We start from the raw sequence: 18,984 nt of genomic DNA, 5'->3' as shown, positions 1-18,984 counted from the left end.
CCCACTTTTTTCCTAATTTTTTTATATTAATGAAATAATGTAAATCAGACGACTAGATCTAAAGATATACCCCCTTATTCACAAACAACATTTTTATTTTATAAAAGGTTTATAAAACAAAATTTCCCTACAAAATCTAATTTATGAACTGTTTATAAAATAAAAATTTTGTTTGTGAATAAGGGGGATAGTCTTTTAAACTTTTAAACATTTCGGGCCATGTTTTATTAATCAAATTTAAACATAAACATTAAGTTTTTCAAACTAAAATATATTTTTTTATTTATAATGAAAAACCGGTTAACCGGGTTTTTCTGAAATTGAAAAATATCAACCTGTTTTTCTTAAATGTCAACTATTCGAAAACCGGTTTTTGGAAAATGTCGAATAATCGATCACCCTAATGAGTAGTATGTCATAGGGTTCTATAGTTGAAACGAAAAGTCGACTTTTCGACTTTTTGCATTTAGTTAAAAGTCGACTTTTCGACCTTTCGACTTTTTCTATTTTATGAAAAGTCGATTTTTCGACTTTTCGACCTTTTTCATTTATTTAAAAGTCGACTTTTAGACTTTTCGACTTTTAGTATTTTATAAATGGTCGACTTTTCGACTTTTTCCTACTTCTTTCGACTTTTTCCGACTTTTCGACTTTTTCCGACTTTTTGACTATTTTCGATTTATTTCGACTTTTTTTCGACTATTTTCGACTATTTTTTTACTTTTTTCGAGGTTTTCCGACTATTTTAAAGTTTTTGACCTCTTTTCCACTTTTTTAAAATTTTCGACTCTTTTCGAATTTTCGACTTTTTCCGACTTTTTCCGACTTTTCGACTTTTTCGACTTATCGACTTTTTTCGACTTTTCAACTTTTTTCGACTTTCCGATTTTTTGACTTTTCGACTTTTATTTACAAAGTCGACTTTTCGACTTTTTTCATAGACGATAGTCGAGTTATCGACTTTTTTGGAACAAAATAGTCGACTTCGACTTTTTTCGACAAAAAGTCGATTGTTCGATTATTCGAAAGTCGATTTATAGAACCCTAGTATGTCAGCAGCTGCTACAATAGTCATAACATATGTTTTTCGAATGTTGTAAGAAAGTTTAGTGTTGTCAATTGTTTATTTCAGCAAAAAAACAAAAAAATGCAATCGATTTTGGCATAAAAAACGATAAAGTGGTAACAATGAAATCACATACAGACCGGTGTTTACCAAAACAAACAAAAATATTAAAAACAGTTTATGTGGAATAACGAAAATAAAAAAATTTAAAATTCAAATATTATATATTTGTTATGTTATGTACGTTTGTTTGCATTGATTTTTTTTTCATTGAAAACATAAACTTATGACTTGCTGCAAAAAGATCTGTTCACAATCACTGTTACTACACTTTAGAAGGTACAATATACAACTTGATTGTGAATTGAACAATTATGTTTGTGTAAATAAACATATCGCACACCCAGGACAAAAGTTATACTACTCAATTCTTGAACAGTTAACAACAACAAAATACACTAATATTTTTTGGAGATAAAGAAGTATATTGTGCATAGTTTAAGGTTTAAGAATATAAAAACGCAAAAATAAAATTTATAGTTGAGTCACTTTCGTACTGGCTGTGCGATATGTATATTTAAAGAAAATTTAAATGTCGATTTTTAGCAGTCACGTAATTTAGTCAAATATTTGATAGGTGTGAACGTAGCTTTATAAATAATGTACCAAGGCGAATTCACATAAGGTGACGATAACAAAAAAAATTTTCATGTATTTTTTTTTTTTTTTTGTATTTCGTTCACACAGATGTCAGAAACAGAAAGTACAGTGTCATTCATTTATGGAAAAATTTTTGTGCAATTTTTATATATATTTTTTTATACATACATATTTTGTTCACACAAATGTCAGAAACAGGTGAATTCATTTAATGAAAAATGTTTTTGAAATTTTTCTATTTTTTTTAAATATAAACATAAAAATATCAAAATTTTTGGAGAAAATATATCCTGAATATGCAAATAATGTGGAACAATTGCCAAAATTGGGCCATAACTTATAAGTCAGCTGCCGCCGCCCGGGTAAATACTTCATATTTCAAATAAATATAAAATAATATTGTTTAATATATTAACATTTATAACATAAAATTATGCCATTATGTAATTAAAATAATATTTGTTCTCCAAATGCTTGGTATATTCAAATGTTTTGCAAAAATAATTCAAAATTCTTTGTTTTTACAGAACTTTTTATATATAAAAATGTAAACAATAACAAACTTTGACAGCTACGTAAACCAGGTGAACTTAAAATAACTTATCAGCAGATTGAATAACACTACCACTAATAAGGTATGACTTCACAACAGCTGATTGTTCTTTTGTTCATGGAAATTTAACCCGAAGCTGTCAAACTCCATATAAAAAATTATTCTCTCAAAAGCGTTGACAGCGCCGCTGTCATGTATTCGCAGCAAAATGAAATGACTTCACCCGAGGCGAATTCAGATAAGGTGGTGTTATTTAATCAGATTATAATTTTTTTCTTAATTCGCCTGGTTTACGTAGCTGTCCAAGTTTGTTATTGTTTACATTTTTATATTTAAAAATTTCCGTTAAACGAAGAAAAACTTCGTTAAAATTTTGAATTATTTATGTAAAAAATCTAAAAATCCAAGCATTTCGTAAACAAATATTATTTTATTTAAAGAATGACATAATTGGTATGTATGCAAATATTTTATTTAAGAAAAATATTTTTTTCTATTAAATGTTAACATAACATAACAGTTTATATAAAGTACACTTATGAAAAATTTAGCCGAACAGCGGCAGCTTACTTTTACATTATGGCTTAATTTTGAAATCTATTAAATGTTAACAAATTAAACAATATTGTTTTATATATACACTATGTAGATAAAGTGATTAACTAAATAAAGTCTGTTCCGCGACGCTTTTTATAACAAAACCCATATGAGGTATTTACCCGACCGACGGCTGTTACATTATGGCCAAATATTGAAAATTACTTCGCCGGATTAGAATTATCCATTCGCAACAAAGATTCATTCATTCGTAATATATATTTTTATGAATATGAACTTTTTTATGCTTATTTTTCACAAAAAAATTGAGTTTTACTTAACTTCAGGCACTCACTTAAATTTTGCAAATAAATCTGCCGGATTAGAATTTTTTGTTTGAAACAAACATTATTCAATTCAGAATATATTTTCTTTACAAATTTTAATATATTTATCTTTATTTTTAATAAAATATAAAAATTTAAAAAAAAATTCATGAAATGAATTCGCCGTACTTATGGTCTTTGACATCTACGTAAACCAAATGCAAAAACAAAATACATGTAAAATGTTGTTGTTGCAGAACTGTCACCACCAAGGCGGAATAGACTATAAAGTCATTTCATTTTGCGGCGAGTTCATGAGTTTTTATTTATGTATGTAGTTTGACAGCGTCGGGTTTGAGAGAGAATTTTTTTATATGGAGTTTGACAACTTCAGGCTAAATTTCCATGGACAAAAAAACAATCAGCTGTTGAAATGACTTTACCTTATTAGTTTCGCCATTGCCACCACCTTATCTGAATTCGCCTTGACACAAATTTATGTGTATTCGCCTTGCAATAAACCTTGTTGTTATAGAAGCGAATCGAAGTTTAATTTACATAAGGTGATGTTATTCAATCAGCTGATAATTTTGTTCAAGTTCGTCTCGTACGCACTGCAGTTAAAGTATATTATTGTTTACGTTTTTATTTTTAAAAATTTCCGTTAAAACAGAGAAAAACTTCGTTAGCATTTTGAATTATTTATGTAAAAAATCTGAAAATTCCAAGCATTTTGTAAACAATATATTTGTATGTATTTAAAAATTTTATTTAAGAAAAATATATATTTTTATTAAACATTATCGAATTAAACAATATTGTTTCATATTTTATATTTACATTGTCTAGATAACGTGATTAACTGAAAAATTCTGTTCCGGAAGACATTATATAACAAAACCAATGAGGTACATATCCGCGGATGCTGACTTCTAAAAATTGTCAGATTTTTAGAATTACTCCACCGGAGTAAAATTTTCTATTTGCAGTGTTTCAAATCAACTTCTAATATCATTTCAGTTACAGTTTCAAAACTGTAAAATATCATTATTTATTTTAGAAATATATTAAGTAAAACACCGTGTAACAGTCATTTTCACACATCAAAAAATCTATGTGTACAGGAACTGTGGACCTTTAGTATTAACTCTCTGTACTCAGTTTATCATAATAAGCTCTTATGTCCCTGTAAAAGGACCTTAATGTTTAAAGGACATACGATTTCAAAAGATGGAATTCCAAGTTTATATAAAAAATTTGTTATTAATAATAATATCAAAAGAAGCTGAGAACCTCTGTTTCAAAATAATATGATTTATTTCATTTCATCAGTGTTAAGAAAGAAATGGAAGTTTTAAGAAAACTTGTCACAAAAAAGTAGTTGAAAATTTTTGTTTCGAAAATGAGACCTTTTTAAATTTAATTTGTTTTTCGATTTTTTCTCTAAGTGAGTCAAATAAATAATTCATATAGAATGTACGGATTAATAGCTTTCATTTGATACCAATATTAGCATAATACATAACGTGACCAGACATGCCGCCAAAAGCGGGATTATCCCGATTTTTAAAAGTTGACCCCGTCTTAGATTTCAATCACGCTTTTTTACACAACAGTTCAATCATCCTTAATTTTATTGTAATCAATTTGTAATAAACTTTAAATTTAGGAATTTTGGTAGAAAATAGAGATTCAAAAGAGATATTCTAAATGTGGGTAAATATAGACATACATTTTTAAATAAAAGGGTTTCAGTTCAATTTGTAAAGTGAATGTGAAATTTTTTGACCCGTCACTTTTAACTTATAAAGCTATGCTTTTTGGCCGAGTAAGTTACAAGAAAGATGTCAATCTAAGTTTATGGCCAGTATTTAAGTCCCCGGCCTAATAGAGAATTTAATTTAACCTTAATTTACCCACTTATATTTAACAATCAGGAGAACTAACTATTTCCGTTTGCGTCTTCTTTTTGATTTCTTTTATTTTTTAACTGATATTTCAGAGTTCATTATTCATTATTCTGATTTTATTCGGAATTCTCGAGGCACATACGAAATATGCTGTAGAAAAAGTATTATTTATATAGATTCTTAATAACACAGGCCAAAAAAATTTTAATATGAGCATCTGGTGGATTTTCCGAAGATGCTCTATTAGGGAAGAAACAATTTTATATTTAGAGTTTTAGTTTTTTTTGTGTGAAAAATTTTATTGGTGTTACAACACTCAAACAATGGTTTTCTTGTTACAAAAATATTGAAAATTCCGTTGAAATATTCTTAATAAATCTTTATGGGTATTACATAATGAGAATGATATACTGAGATCCATAAGTTTGTAATTCTGGAATAAAATCTCAATATTTTTTATTTTTTAAAAAACTTTATATAAATATTCCAAAAGATCTAGTAAAAACAAGAAGAACTGGTAAAAAGTGATATAAGAAAGTCCTATTATTATTTTTGTATTATTATTTTTGTTTTCAGAGTTTATTGTTATGTTCCCAAAAAGGTACAAGCACCCCAAAATCAATACTCATTTTCAATATTTTGGAACCACTACTGAAGGATGATGATTAATTAAAACTCTTTATTTTAAAATTTTGACGTATAGGAAAAAATAAAAATCGGCAGGGAACCACCGAACATAGATAGCCCCTTTTTAAAAATATAAATATATTCAATCCATGAGCAAACAAAAAATTTTAATTTTTAAACTATTCAAATGTATTAACATGGTAAATCGCAAAATGTTTTGAATGATTATAATATAGGAAAATGGAACAAAATGTCCGTTCGAAATTTGGAAAACTATGTATGTGATTAAAAATAACCGAAATACATAGCTTGAACTTTATTCCGGGAGAATTTCATGAAATAACATTCGCGTATTGATAAACGTCTATGAAAAATAAGACAAACATGAAACGAAAACCTGATGTGAGAGAAAAATTCTAAAGCCAGATTCGAATTTTAGGTAGATATCCTTCTTTTCGACTTTTTATATTGATATATTTACATGTGTATTTAAATCCGTCTTAGTCGAATACCTATAACACTTTTACTTGTTCTGATATTAAGTTTTATTATATCCTGATTTAATGAATGGAAATTTTTAAAATCCCGCTTATTCAAAATATTTTCCTCCAAATCCCGCTTTTTAATCACTCGGATCCCGCTTTTATTCAAAATCAATCTGGTCACGTTAATCATACAACACACATAAACAATTAAAATATCCGTTTGAAATTGTAAGTCCTTTCAACCTTGAATTCCTTTTATGAGAACATAAGAGCTGATTATAAATATAGGAGTACTCAGAATTGCTCTAAATGGACTCTAGTTTCATATGTGAAAGATTTTTTTCAAATTGTTACAGGGTAAAATAATTGTATATTAACTAAATGAATCAAAAATAATTCTCTACAATAAAAAAAATTTAATAGTTTTCTTCACTAAAAATTTTAATTTTTAAAAATCAGTTTAACAACAAATTTTTGAGTTAGAAAATGGAGTTTTGAAATAACTTTTTGACCACATACTAAACCAAGTTGGCGTTATCCAATTGGAAAAAAATCGTATTAGCTCAATTTTAAGTTTTTCTATGTGTTTGGAAATACAATTTTACATGTATTAGGATTTTTATATAACATAGTGCTAAAGTGTTCACTTAATACCTCATTTAAAAAAAAACTCGAAAAAGTGCCATTTTTTCTAAAGAAATGCATTGATAAATTGTGGTGGCGATGCGCGGACTCTTACCCTCAAAATAATTGAATAATATTTTACAGTATTCCATTTGACGTTAAAATACAACATAATTTCACTATTAGAAGTTGATCCGAGAGAAATGCTTATTTTCGACCCACCCTAGAGTACATATGAGCAAAATCAAAATCGGCATTAAAAAAAATTTGTAAATGATAATTTTAAATTTTTGAAAACTGAAATTTTTTCTTTATATTTTTAACTAAAGACATGATGCCAAATTTTTTAGGTTTTTTGCAGTACATTATATTGATGGATTAAATAGATATTGCGAAAGGAAAATAAAATTCCTTGTTTCGTAGCGGTCCTAGTAGCGTTTACAGTTCATTTTGCAATGCATTGAAAATCATCTCTAATCTTAGGACAATTTTTTTACGGGTTTTGAAATAAATTGCAAAGAAAAAAAATTTTTCGAAATATGAATTTCTGAAATATGAAATTTGCGATAACTATTTTAACATGCGCTGATAGTCTTTATAAATGTTTACGAATAGGCACCATTATTTGAAAATAGCTTACCCTGTATTTTTAACGATTTTTTAAATTTTATTGTTCTAAACTGCTATAACTTTTGCGCGCATCAATCAAAATAATTAACTTTTTCGTATTTATCATGTGTAATATTTATCCTATTCAACCACTAAATGTGGTTCTAGTCAGAAGAAAAACAATTTCGAAAAATTTTGCTCATATATATCATACAGTTTTGAATTTGCGGCAATTTTTGCATTAGACACGATTATATTTTACTTCAGATTATAGCTGAGGACCAATGCTTTTCGCAAATCCTCTTTTCACACAGCCAGTTTTACTTAATTCACGCTCTGTATTGCTAATGCTAATTAGTCCGTTCTCACGACACAATTGTAACTAATTTACCAGATCATATCCATATTGTTTTTTCTATATTTGTTTTGTTATCTATATTTAATAAGGTGAAGTAATTTTTGATTTATCAAATTTTTCCCGAAGCTGTCAAACTACATACAGTGTTACCATATCTTTTTTGAAGAAAACTTTATATTTTTAATAAAAAAAAACTTTCGATGTACTAAAATTACAAAATTCTCCAGGAAAATTAGTTAGAAAAATTAGGAAATTAAGGAATATAAATCGCTTAATGAAAATTGATACAAAATCTAATTAATAGTAATCAACACTGACAATTATTTAAAGTTTTTAGGAATATCTCGCATATTAATAAAATATTTTTTTGTATTTTAAACTTATTTATTGAATAAATAAAATAAATAATTGAAAACTGTATACTGTATTTTCCAAAAAATTTTTTTATTGGAATAAAACTTCAAAATTTTTTGGATCCCAAAAAACTTGCAAAAAGAGATAAAACTTGATATATGGTAACACTGACTACATATAAAAACAATTTTCAAAAATGCATACATAAATGTAATATTATTTTAATATATGTATGGGCAATTTCATGTGACCCAACTCAAAAAATCGATTTTGTCGAAATTTGCACCAAGGTTAGTACTGATGGTCAGACACAATTTTCAGCTATTAGTCCTAGCAAAAATTGCCCAAAGGAGTTCAGATAGATATTTCTTCATTGTTTCTAAAAAATATTTTTTTTTTAATTTTTTTTTTTTTTTGATGTGCTTAAAAGAAAGCTTATACTATTTCCTTTAAGGGCTTTATAGTCCCATAATGGGATGCGAGTGGGATACCTATCAAAAAAATAAATATTTTTTACTCAAGAATAACATATTTTTAAATATTTGGCAGTTAATTTCCCCCTATTTTTTCAAAATGGATTTTTGTTGTATATTTTTTTACTCAACAGAAAGCTTAAACCATTTCTTTTAAGAGCTTTGTGATTCCTTGGTAGGATGCGAGTGTGTATATATTATATGTTAACTCAAAAACTTTGCTTTTGGAGTTAAAATATTATATATACCTATATATAATTATATGTTACATTTTTTTCCACATATCCCCCTTGCATCCAACTCACTGACCACAAAGCTCTTAAAGGAAGTGGTCTAAGCTTTATTTTGAATAAAAAAATACAAGAAAAACCACCATTTTGAAAAAATAGGGGAAAAGTAAGTGCCAAATATTGAAAAAAATTATTGGGTTAAAAATAACTCACATCCCATTATGGGACTATAAAAAGGGCCCATTAAAAAAAAAATAAAATAATTTTTTTTTATTTTTTTGGAAAAAATGAAGAACAATCTGAACTCTTTTGGATAATTTTTGCTAGGGCCAATAGTTGAAAAGTTACACTCATTTTAATAAAACCCTGTATGACCAAAATGCAGAAATTTGACCCCCTCTAAGTCCGGCACTTCTTGACCGATAGAGCTGAAAATGTGTGTCTGGCCTACTACCCCATAGTACTAATCGGAAGACATCGATGTAAAAAGTTGGTGGAAGCATCTAATTCAGTTCTTAATTGGGGGTTGAATTACGAATGATAGCGCGAATGACGAATAATTGCATCGTGAGAACGGGGTGCTATTTAGAAGTAACAAATTAACAAAACACATATTTAAATTGTAATAAATATAAAATATGATTTCTACTATCAGTACGAATTATGATTTAAGATATGGTCACCGTTTAGTTACATACATACATTAGGTATTAATAATAACGCTAATAATACATATAAATTTTAAAATCAGTACTAATCAAACTTTTACAAATACGAAATCAGACATAGACATTAAATATTTAAGTAGAAATAATTTAATAAGACATAACTTAAATTTAATCTTACTTATATTAAGATCAGACGTGGCAAATATTTAGCATCCAATTTTAGTTAATTTTTTAGGAAAACCACACAGTTATTTTAACTAAAGCTGGAGGTCCACACTACGCGTTTTTCATACGTTCTTCGCATTCAAGTTACAAGTCAAGTTTTTAACCATAAATTGTTGCTTTACCCGGCAAAAAAAGATCTTCCAAGGAAGCGAAAATTAAGCAAAATTTACTCCATGGAAGTACTGAAAAAGAACTCAAGAAGTGGGGATTTTAATACAGGCTTGTCATAGGAGGGATGTCCTTTTAATTGGATTTCAAATTCACTAATTCTGAAGTCATTCCCAAGAAGTATTTTTTATGTTCTTTTTTTTGGAAGTTATTTGGAAGTGATATTGTAGTATTATAGAATATAAATAATTTGACTTAAATGAATTAAGGAATTACACACATTTAACATAAAACGTATTTTGGGGTTTTATGTTAATTTTTTAACTAAAAAAATGTTAGTACAAAAAAATATACATTCAGCTTTGAAAATGTATATTTTCTTCTTTGGAAGTCATTACTTCCTTAGATGCAAAAAAATTCACTTTTATTATTTATTTTATTCACTTGGTGCTACTTTTGGTGATAAATGTAATTCTTTTGGAAGTACTTCAATATATTTTGCTGGGTATTTATAAATATCTTTGCATTTTCCTACAGCTTTTATTTATTTTTTTCATCATTAAATTTAAGAAATGTATTTAAATTGACGCGTGGTGTAGACCTTCAACTTGATATTTTGAAGTTTGTAAACACCGGTGTTTAGAAATTTGCGATTGTGTTTTTATGCGCATTTAGAAGATAACATACTGAATTTACAATATAAAGGAATCAAGTATAAAGTTAAAAAATATGAAAATATTTACAACGCAAAATCTCTAAAATGATGAAGTAAAAAATGCTTTGAAGTAATCAGTTTGATACCCATTGATGTTTACTTTGAAATTGTAAAACTTTACCTCAGAATTTTCATTAATTTTTGTTCGTTATTTAATTTGGATGGAGTTGGATAATCTTTAAGAAACCTAAAGCTGGAGGTCCACACTACGCGTTTTCGCGTCAAAGCATTGCATGCTTTCCATACCTTCTTTGCATCCTACGAATCAATGTAACGCCTTTTAAGCGTGAATTTCTTGCTTTATTTCTAAAGAACGTTTATAAAGAGCGTTTTTTTTAATTTTTTATTTATATTTTCACAATTTAACTCGTTTTAGTTTATTAAAATTGATAGTACACAATCAAAATAGAATATAAATAGTCAAAATCAGATGACATGTTCTTGCGCCGCTTATGACGCTTAAAAAAGTAGAAAGTAGATATACTTTACGCATTCTTCGCGTCAAGGCATCCTGCGCTTTTGTGCTTGTAAAGCCCCCTTCACACGAGCACACAAGTAATATGATCTGTCAAAATTTTGTGTAGAAGAGAACGGATAGGATCGTCTAAACGCAATATGTAATGAAACAATCACACATTGAGAGGAAATACGGATGGAAAATTTGACAGTCGTATGGCTCTCTTCATTTTTTGAAATGATTAAAAAAAACAAGCAAGTCGCATTAGATCAGGGATGTATTTTTATGTAAACACATACAAAAAAAATTGAAACAGCTGTTCCATCTTACTTTGATATTGTTTTATACCAATCGTGTAAACACAAAAAATATAAATCATACGACTTTTATTCTCTTTTTTGCCATACGGATGGAATTTCATTTTACTTTTTCATTAGACTTGTCGTACGTAAAGTGTGACCGTGTGAAGGGCCCTTAACTGGTAGCACACAACAACATTGATTCCACTTTTTGACAGCCGCGTAGAATGCGAAGAAACGTATAACGGGTGGTGTGGACCTCCAGCTTTAGTTCCTTAATATTACTATAAAAATTTATAATTAAAAGAGCATCAATTAAAACGTCCTGTGAAACATAATTTTTTGGAATCTGTTGTAAGAATTAATTTCGAAAATTTATGTTTTACGTTACATTAATAAAGAGTCTGTGGCTCATAAAATTTTGTTTAATTATATAAGTTATATAATAGAAAAACATAATATTGAAGCTAAAAACATTTTAAATAAAAAAAATTAAGCACATAAAGAGTAAAAAATGCTCTAAAAAGTGCTTTAAAAATAAATATTTTCATATCCATAAGAAATTTTTTTTAATATCTTCTTAGAGATAAGATATGCAAATCGATCTATAAATATGAAATTCCTTTAATATGTGTAAATATCTTATCCATATCACGCACATGACAATACATTAATTTGCATATTTCTGACTTTCCCGATAATAACCAACTTTTAAGTTTATATTCGCCATGTCAAATCTTAAATTTATTAGGTATGCTGCTGAAAAAAGTTAAGTGCCTTAATGAAAAATTTAGTAATGTAGCTGTTAAAATATTAATGGGTTATATGTATGACACACAGAGTGTCGAATGGTTAATAAAAAATATACATACATATATACAGTTGTCAAATTAATGAATCGTGAATGTATTTTATTAATTAGGGAATTTCGAGGATCAAGAGCCGGATTATTCTGACAATTAAAATAAAATTGCAAAGCTTAATTAATTTTAAAAATTGATACGATTTTTTCAACCTTTTCAGGATAAGAAAATGTTTCCTTTTTAGCCACCATTATATTAGGCCAACAAATTTTTAAACCAGAGATCAAAGTATACTTTTCTAAAGTACTGAGCGTAATACATACATATGTACATATATATACTTTGGTCTTTGGATTTCGACTTTTTTAATTTTTTTGTTATTCAATAGTTTTAAAAAGGTGAAAAAAGTCTGACGTGGTTATATTTCTTCAGCAAATAAATTGTTTTCTCGTATTAATTAAGTGCTCTGTTTCCTAACCGGTTGTAATATGAAACATTTTATATTTTAATTTCAGAATTTGACAATTGTGTCGTGCTATCCGTCCCCGTCGAAACTCCCAAAATAACTAATATTATACATAATATGTATTTGTTATTACGAAAAAGGTATATATATTCACAAAAATAATTAAATAATAATTTTTTATTAATGTAAATTCGCTGTCATCTGTAAAATGTGCCGATTAAAAATGACATACATACATATACATTCATTCGAAAAATTTGCTTAAGTGCAGTGCAAGTGTCAAAATATTTATACTGCATTATTTGCAATTTTTCAAATTCATTATATACAATTTTCACATTCAATATTTAGTATCCTATTCAGTCTAATAAATATGTATTGACTGCTTTATTACAATTGAACGTTTCTTTATACATATACTTCATTCGGATATTTCCATAACTTCTCTCGAAACATTTACTCACCCTGGTTTCAATTTTTTCTGATTTTCGTGTGTAAACATTTTCATCTTGTTTTTCCTCAAATGTCTCATATTTTGACACATTTGTAGTGGGTTGGTAGGTTTCCTGTTGTGCAAGGTTTTTATTAAGTTGTTGTTTTATTTGATTTTCATTAGCTAATTTTTGGGCCAACAATTTCTGCTGTTCAATTTCTTTTGCTAATTCCTGTTGCTTTTTAAGTAATTCCAATTCCATTTCTTTAAGATGGGCAAAATTTTCTTCGGCTTGGATATTACTATCAATACTTGATATAATGTCCTTAATTGTATTATTTAAATTGTCCTAAAAGTTAAAATGAAAATGTAAAATTAGTCAACTGAAAATAAATGAATTTGATAGCTCATAATTCTTTAGCTATTTTCTTCAGCATTTCCACTTTCGGAGAATTTTTTTTACTCATTTGGAGGTATACATTTTTCCAATGTAGGAAACTCTCGTTCTATTTCCTGCTTAAGAAATGATTTTATTAACGCACTTTAATACAGCACCGAGTTAACTTTCCTCGTGAATTGTATGTATGTCATGTCAGAACAATTGTTATTACAATACTCAACATTTGAAAGTATGAATACATACATCTATATATGTAATATAATTTCCTTAATTTTTTTGCCTATCCAGAGATTTTTGAAGCCCACAGGTGGGCTAGAAAGCTGAAAGGCATAGATATGTATAGTAAAATAACTAGGTCAAATCCTAACGTAGCCGGATTTTTTATTTTTAAAGCTGAAAAATACCAAATATACATTCCAAAAAATGGAGCATAGACTGAAGTAGTCGGATCTTAGATTTTTGGACTACGGACGAAGTATTGAGAGGAAAAATTTTGTATTTTTGTAAATTGTATTTTTTATTACTTTTCAGTTAACTTCAGATATTAACTAATTTGAAAGACCCTCAATAACCTAGAAAGATGTGAATTGTTATGCATGTTGCACGGACTAAGGAGAAGATAAACACTGAACTAGATTTTTTAAGTCCGGCGTTAGGGAGGAGAGGAAAAAATGGTCTGGTAAGTGAAAGCAGGTTGAACTTATCACTCTCTCTTTAAACTTCCAGTGCCTTTAATCGAAACTTCTAACTTGATTATGCAGACAAACTCAATTGAGGCAATTCTGTTTAAAAAGCAAAACTCATTATTTTGGACCAGATAAATTATTAGATAACTTTTTGCAAAATGATAAAACATTTGCAGGTAAGTTATTACTGCCAAAAGGAGATTTTCCTATGGGTTACATATTTAAAATATTCAGGTCCCTGGTCATGTTTTAAAATTTTAGCTTTAACATTAAACATTCGATCTATAAGGTTATCATACAGAGATTGGCAATTTGACGTTAAACATAGAGATTGGAAAGTATGAAATTGGACTCAAATACCAAATGATATGATTTTTGCAAACGAGGGAGCATTAAACGTTTTGGAAGGATTGTGTTCTACATACTTAGGTATTGATTGCTGAATCAGAAAACTGCCGGGTCGTATTTTTAAACAGCATTTCGCCATCAGGAATGCCGCCACAAGGTAGGAGCTGTTGTTACTCTTCTTTCGCTCATTCAACACTTAGAAAGGACTATGGGATGGCATAAGATTACAAGTCATAAAGCTATCGTAATCGTATTTGCGCAACTAACTTCCTACGCACTGCCGATGGAAGCACGTCTAGCGCAGAGTTAGACATTAGGAGAAGTGTTGAATTTTTAAGGTTCCCAGATGACATCAAAATAAATGTTATTCATGCAGATGTAAAGCAGGGAATGTTTCGTAAGGGCAGTTTTATATTGTACTTATATAAAAAAATGTTTAAAGTTTGTTCTTTTGATAATTGTTTGTTGAATTCATTAAAAGAAAAAAATATTAAAAAATAATGAACTAAAAATTGTTTGTACAATTTCGTTAATTAATTATTAAGTTCATTTATATTGTATTTTAATTAATTATCCTTAATTTTGTAAATAAATTTTTTTGGTTATTTTTTTTTTTTGCCAACCAGATTTAATTTTTCTTGCCTGGCAGGGACAGGCTTAAAAACTAGTATATTGATAACAGCCCTTTTTTGTAACAGAGAGATGACTATGCTTCCTTAGTTATGAATTTCATTATAAATTATCTGTTTTTCATGGTAAAGTGAATCAAAAATACAATATTTATAATTAATTACCTGTTTAACATTTTCTTGTTGATTAGTTTTAGTTTCGGCTGAAGGAGCATCTGTGACTGTTTGTTCCTTAACAAGTGGTGTGGCAATTGATGGTTGTGATTCAGCTTCTGATGATATCTACAGTATTGAAATATAAACTTAAATAATTACACAATATAATACTCAGTGAATGGGTTTTTATATGAGGGTAGTCCCAGATCAAAAATATTACACTTAATTTCTGCTTTAACCTCAGTATGTATGTACATAGAAACGTGTATATATGAATGGAAGGTGTATATTTATGAATGTATGTAAATAGTTAATGATTGGGAACAATTAGTGAGAGAATGTGAAAATGTATATTAAATAAATGACATACATACATCTATCATACACTATATACATTACATGTATTTATTTGATAACATTAAATTTTAGTTATGACCAAGAATTGCATGTTGCTTTTTATTCGTGTCGTCAACTACCTGATCGTGCTGTTCTTGTTGCTGGGAACTTTCGTCAGATTTTTTCGTTTCCTCAACCGGCTTTCTACTCTCTTCTTCATTTACTATTTCAGCTTCTTCTTCTTCTTCCTCATCCTCTTCTTCCTCTTCCTCTTCTATCTCCTCTTCCTCCTCTTCTTCGTGTTCGTTATGTTCTACTTTCTTTTCTTCTGAAACTTGTTTCTTAACGGTTTTTTCGATCGGTGCTTCAGTGGTTGTTTCAGTTTTTACTTCTTCTGTTGTGGGTGTCGGTGGTGTCGTTGTTATAATTGTTGGTGTTTCCTTAGTTGAGCTTGTAGTGGTTACAACAGTTTTAGTGCCATCAGGAGTTACTTTCTTTACAGTTGTCACGGTAATAGTTTTTGTTTGACCGCCATCCGGATTATCGATTACCTTCTCAGTTATCTTTTGAGTAACACCTTCCTCAACTTCTTCGTCATTATTTTCAACTTCTTCTTCGACAATTTCCTCGATTTCCTCTTCATCGTCTTCTTCTTTCAACTTTTCCGTCACAGTCTCCTCAACAATTTTGGTTTTGTCGTTTTCGCCAACAACATGTTCCTTAATGGTAATTGTAACTTCAGCTTCCTCCACTGTCTTGGTATTTTCTGGAAGGTCTTCAACACATACAGATTTGTCAGCAACACTGTTAGGCTGTGTTAATTTAAGATCACGAAAAAGGTGGAATAGGATTGTTTGTTTGATTGGTTGGTTGATGGTTTAATTGATTGGAAGTGTCGGGTAAACAAAGGGGATGATGTATATTTAGTGTTGTAGCCACGTAACAAAAAAATGGAATGCAACAATGAAAAAAATAATATTATAATAAAGAGTTCACATATCTTAGAAAATAATTTTCAATCTGAATTATATGCTATATCAAAGCAAATTATCTTGAGATAATTAAAATAATACTAACCGGATTATTAAGAGCCAAGCCTTAAATATTTTTCCACACCAAATGCACCAACATTAATATATAAATTATTACAATCTAATTATTCAAATTCAAATGTTTTTCATTTTTTTGCCTTTCTCTTATACTTTATTAAATTACCCCCCGAATTTAGAATTTTTTTTGAAAACCTATATGAAAAGCACAAAACCAAATATTGAATGGGTTTTAAGTCGGTTTTAAGAGTGTTTTATTTATATGATGTTGGATAGACTCTGGATAAATTTCACGAACAATTAGGTGTTGAAACGACTTCATCAAAGCGAATCGATTATAATACCACTTTTAGCTGAGGGGACACCAACGTGCGACACGAGTCATGTGACACGAGTTTGTTGGCAAAGGGGGTAAAGAAGAAAGAGAAGTAGCAAAAGACGCACGAATCGTAATTTGAGGGGTTTTTTTGCTATCTCTTTTGTTACGCGTTCGTATTTTTGGCAGTTGCTTTATTTTTATTCTCCACTCAAGGAGTGAAGATCGCGTGCGATCCCACTAATGCATGAATCAGTGTTGCCACTTGCAATATTTTGAATTTTATTTACATTTCATTTAATCCAAAAACAATAAACATTTTAAATATTTTTGTTAAATTTTAGTTATTTTTATAAAAAATATAAATAATTAAATAAATAACTATAAAACAAGCAATATTTCTCAGCTAAACTCATATTTTAATAATCAATTGGGTGTTATTTCGCCAAATTTGTATATATTATTAAAGTATATTTGTTAAACATATTTATTATAACATTTAATTAACAAATATTTTAAAAATAAACATATTTAATGTTAAACAATATAATAGAAATAACATTTAAGAATCATAAATATGGCAACACTAACAGAAAAAAGAAGGGCATTTAAAAATGAATGGAGAAAAAACCCTGCGACATATCCCCTCAGCTAAAAGTGGTCTAAGTTTAATACCAAGTTCACATGAGCAGCTGAATTACTTAATTCGGCATCTGAGTGATAATAGCCAAATAATACCTCGTTCACATGATGCAATTATTCGTCATTCACGCTCTCATTCATCATTCAACCCCCAATTACATACTGAGTGACATGATTGGCCATACAAAATTTCAGCTGCTAATTACACAAGCTGTACGTAATTCAGTTTGAATTGCGTACGAATGAGTGGCATCTCTAATTTTAATCGGATATTTTTTTTGGGTTTAATTAGATTGGCGTTGCATTAAGCACTCATATTGCCAGTTATCACACGTTTGTCCGGAGAAACTCCACCAAACGACCTATACCTTCATATAAGAAGTTGGAGCACCGAACTTAATTTCATCCAAAGTATTATTATCTCCACCAGAAATAAGTTTTAGAGTTTTAATGGTCTCCACCAGTATATATTTGAGTTTAAATGGTCTCCACCAGTTAAAAACATAACCTCACTCTGAGGTAAAACGAAAGCACGCGTTAAATGAATACATCGCATAACTTAGAAACAGTTATACGAAGTAGATCATTAAATTAGTGCGGGGTGAGAAGTAATTCTGTCGAAAGCTCGGCAACAAGCACAAGCCTGACCGTCCTTAAGAAATAATAAAAACGATGACGCGAGAGTTGTTCCCCAACTCAGACCTGAATTACTACTCGATTTATCATAATCAATTGTTTGTTTTCATTGGATAGAGACAAATAAAAAATAAAATTATAAAAAATGCAAATAAATAGAAAATATATAACTTAATTTGTTAAAATTATGTAACAAACGTATTTTTGTATCATACATGTATCATATTCCAAAAAATGGCAAAATAATTAATAAAAAAAAAAAACAACATGGCGATGAACTGTCAAAACGAATGTGCCGTAGAAACGGATTAATTGGCAACCGTTATTCAGACTACACATTCGTAATTCGCTTTGAAAGTTCATCGTCTTGTTTTTTATTCATTATTTTGTTATTTTTTTAGGAATATATACATATGTAAGTGTATTATACAAAAATACGTTTGTTACATTGTTTTAACAAATTAAGTAATATATTTTCTATTTTTTTTTTGTAATTGTAGTTTTTATTTATCTCTAACCAATGAAAATAAAGAACTGATTTTATAAATACCCGATAAAAATTAGAGATGACAATCAGTCATTCTTAATTCGTAGGTAATTCAAACAGAATTGATTGTGTTATTCGCAGCAGAGCTTTTGTATGGCCAATAATGTAATTCAGTTTGTAATTGGGGGAATGACGAATGATAGCGTGAATGTTGAATAATTACATCGTTTAAACGGTGTATAATAATGGTACGTTGACTCCTATCAAACATTTGACGAAAAAGACGTATCCACTATTTTTTTGTAAATGTTTT

The 18,984-nt window shown here is 28.7% G+C and overlaps 1 protein-coding gene and 1 long non-coding RNA gene across 9 annotated transcripts in view; one reads left to right on the top strand and one right to left on the bottom strand.

The window, feature by feature from the left end:
* LOC119613687 (nuclear polyadenylated RNA-binding protein 3) overlaps positions 1 to 18,984 on the bottom strand; it is a 71,381-nt gene that overhangs the window by 39,231 nt on the left and 13,166 nt on the right. For 6 of the 8 annotated variants that reach the window (XM_037969713.1, XM_037969730.1, XM_037969721.1 and 3 more), the window contains exons 3-5: positions 15,682 to 16,353; positions 15,215 to 15,331; positions 13,018 to 13,335 (exon numbers count right to left, since the gene is read on the bottom strand). In XM_037969713.1, coding sequence (XP_037825641.1) covers positions 13,018 to 13,335; positions 15,215 to 15,331; positions 15,682 to 16,353 — 1,107 coding nt within the window. The remainder of the gene's footprint in view (positions 1 to 13,017; positions 13,336 to 15,214; positions 15,332 to 15,681; positions 16,354 to 18,984) is intronic. The other 2 variants (XM_037969738.1, XM_037969762.1) reach the window with 1 other exon arrangement.
* Positions 13,945 to 14,695, top strand: LOC119613742. Its single transcript, XR_005232259.1, has 3 exons — positions 13,945 to 14,065; positions 14,148 to 14,248; positions 14,334 to 14,695. It is a non-coding gene; the product is annotated as an uncharacterized LOC119613742 (long non-coding RNA).

The sequence above is a fragment of the Lucilia sericata genome, unplaced genomic scaffold (assembly GCF_015586225.1).
Source record: "Lucilia sericata isolate MDLA Ls3-8-SP2 unplaced genomic scaffold, ASM1558622v1 Contig000040F_arrow, whole genome shotgun sequence".
NCBI lineage: Eukaryota > Metazoa > Arthropoda > Insecta > Diptera > Calliphoridae > Lucilia > Lucilia sericata.
Note: the sequence above shows the minus strand (reverse complement) of the source record. Positions and strands in the feature narration are given on the sequence as shown.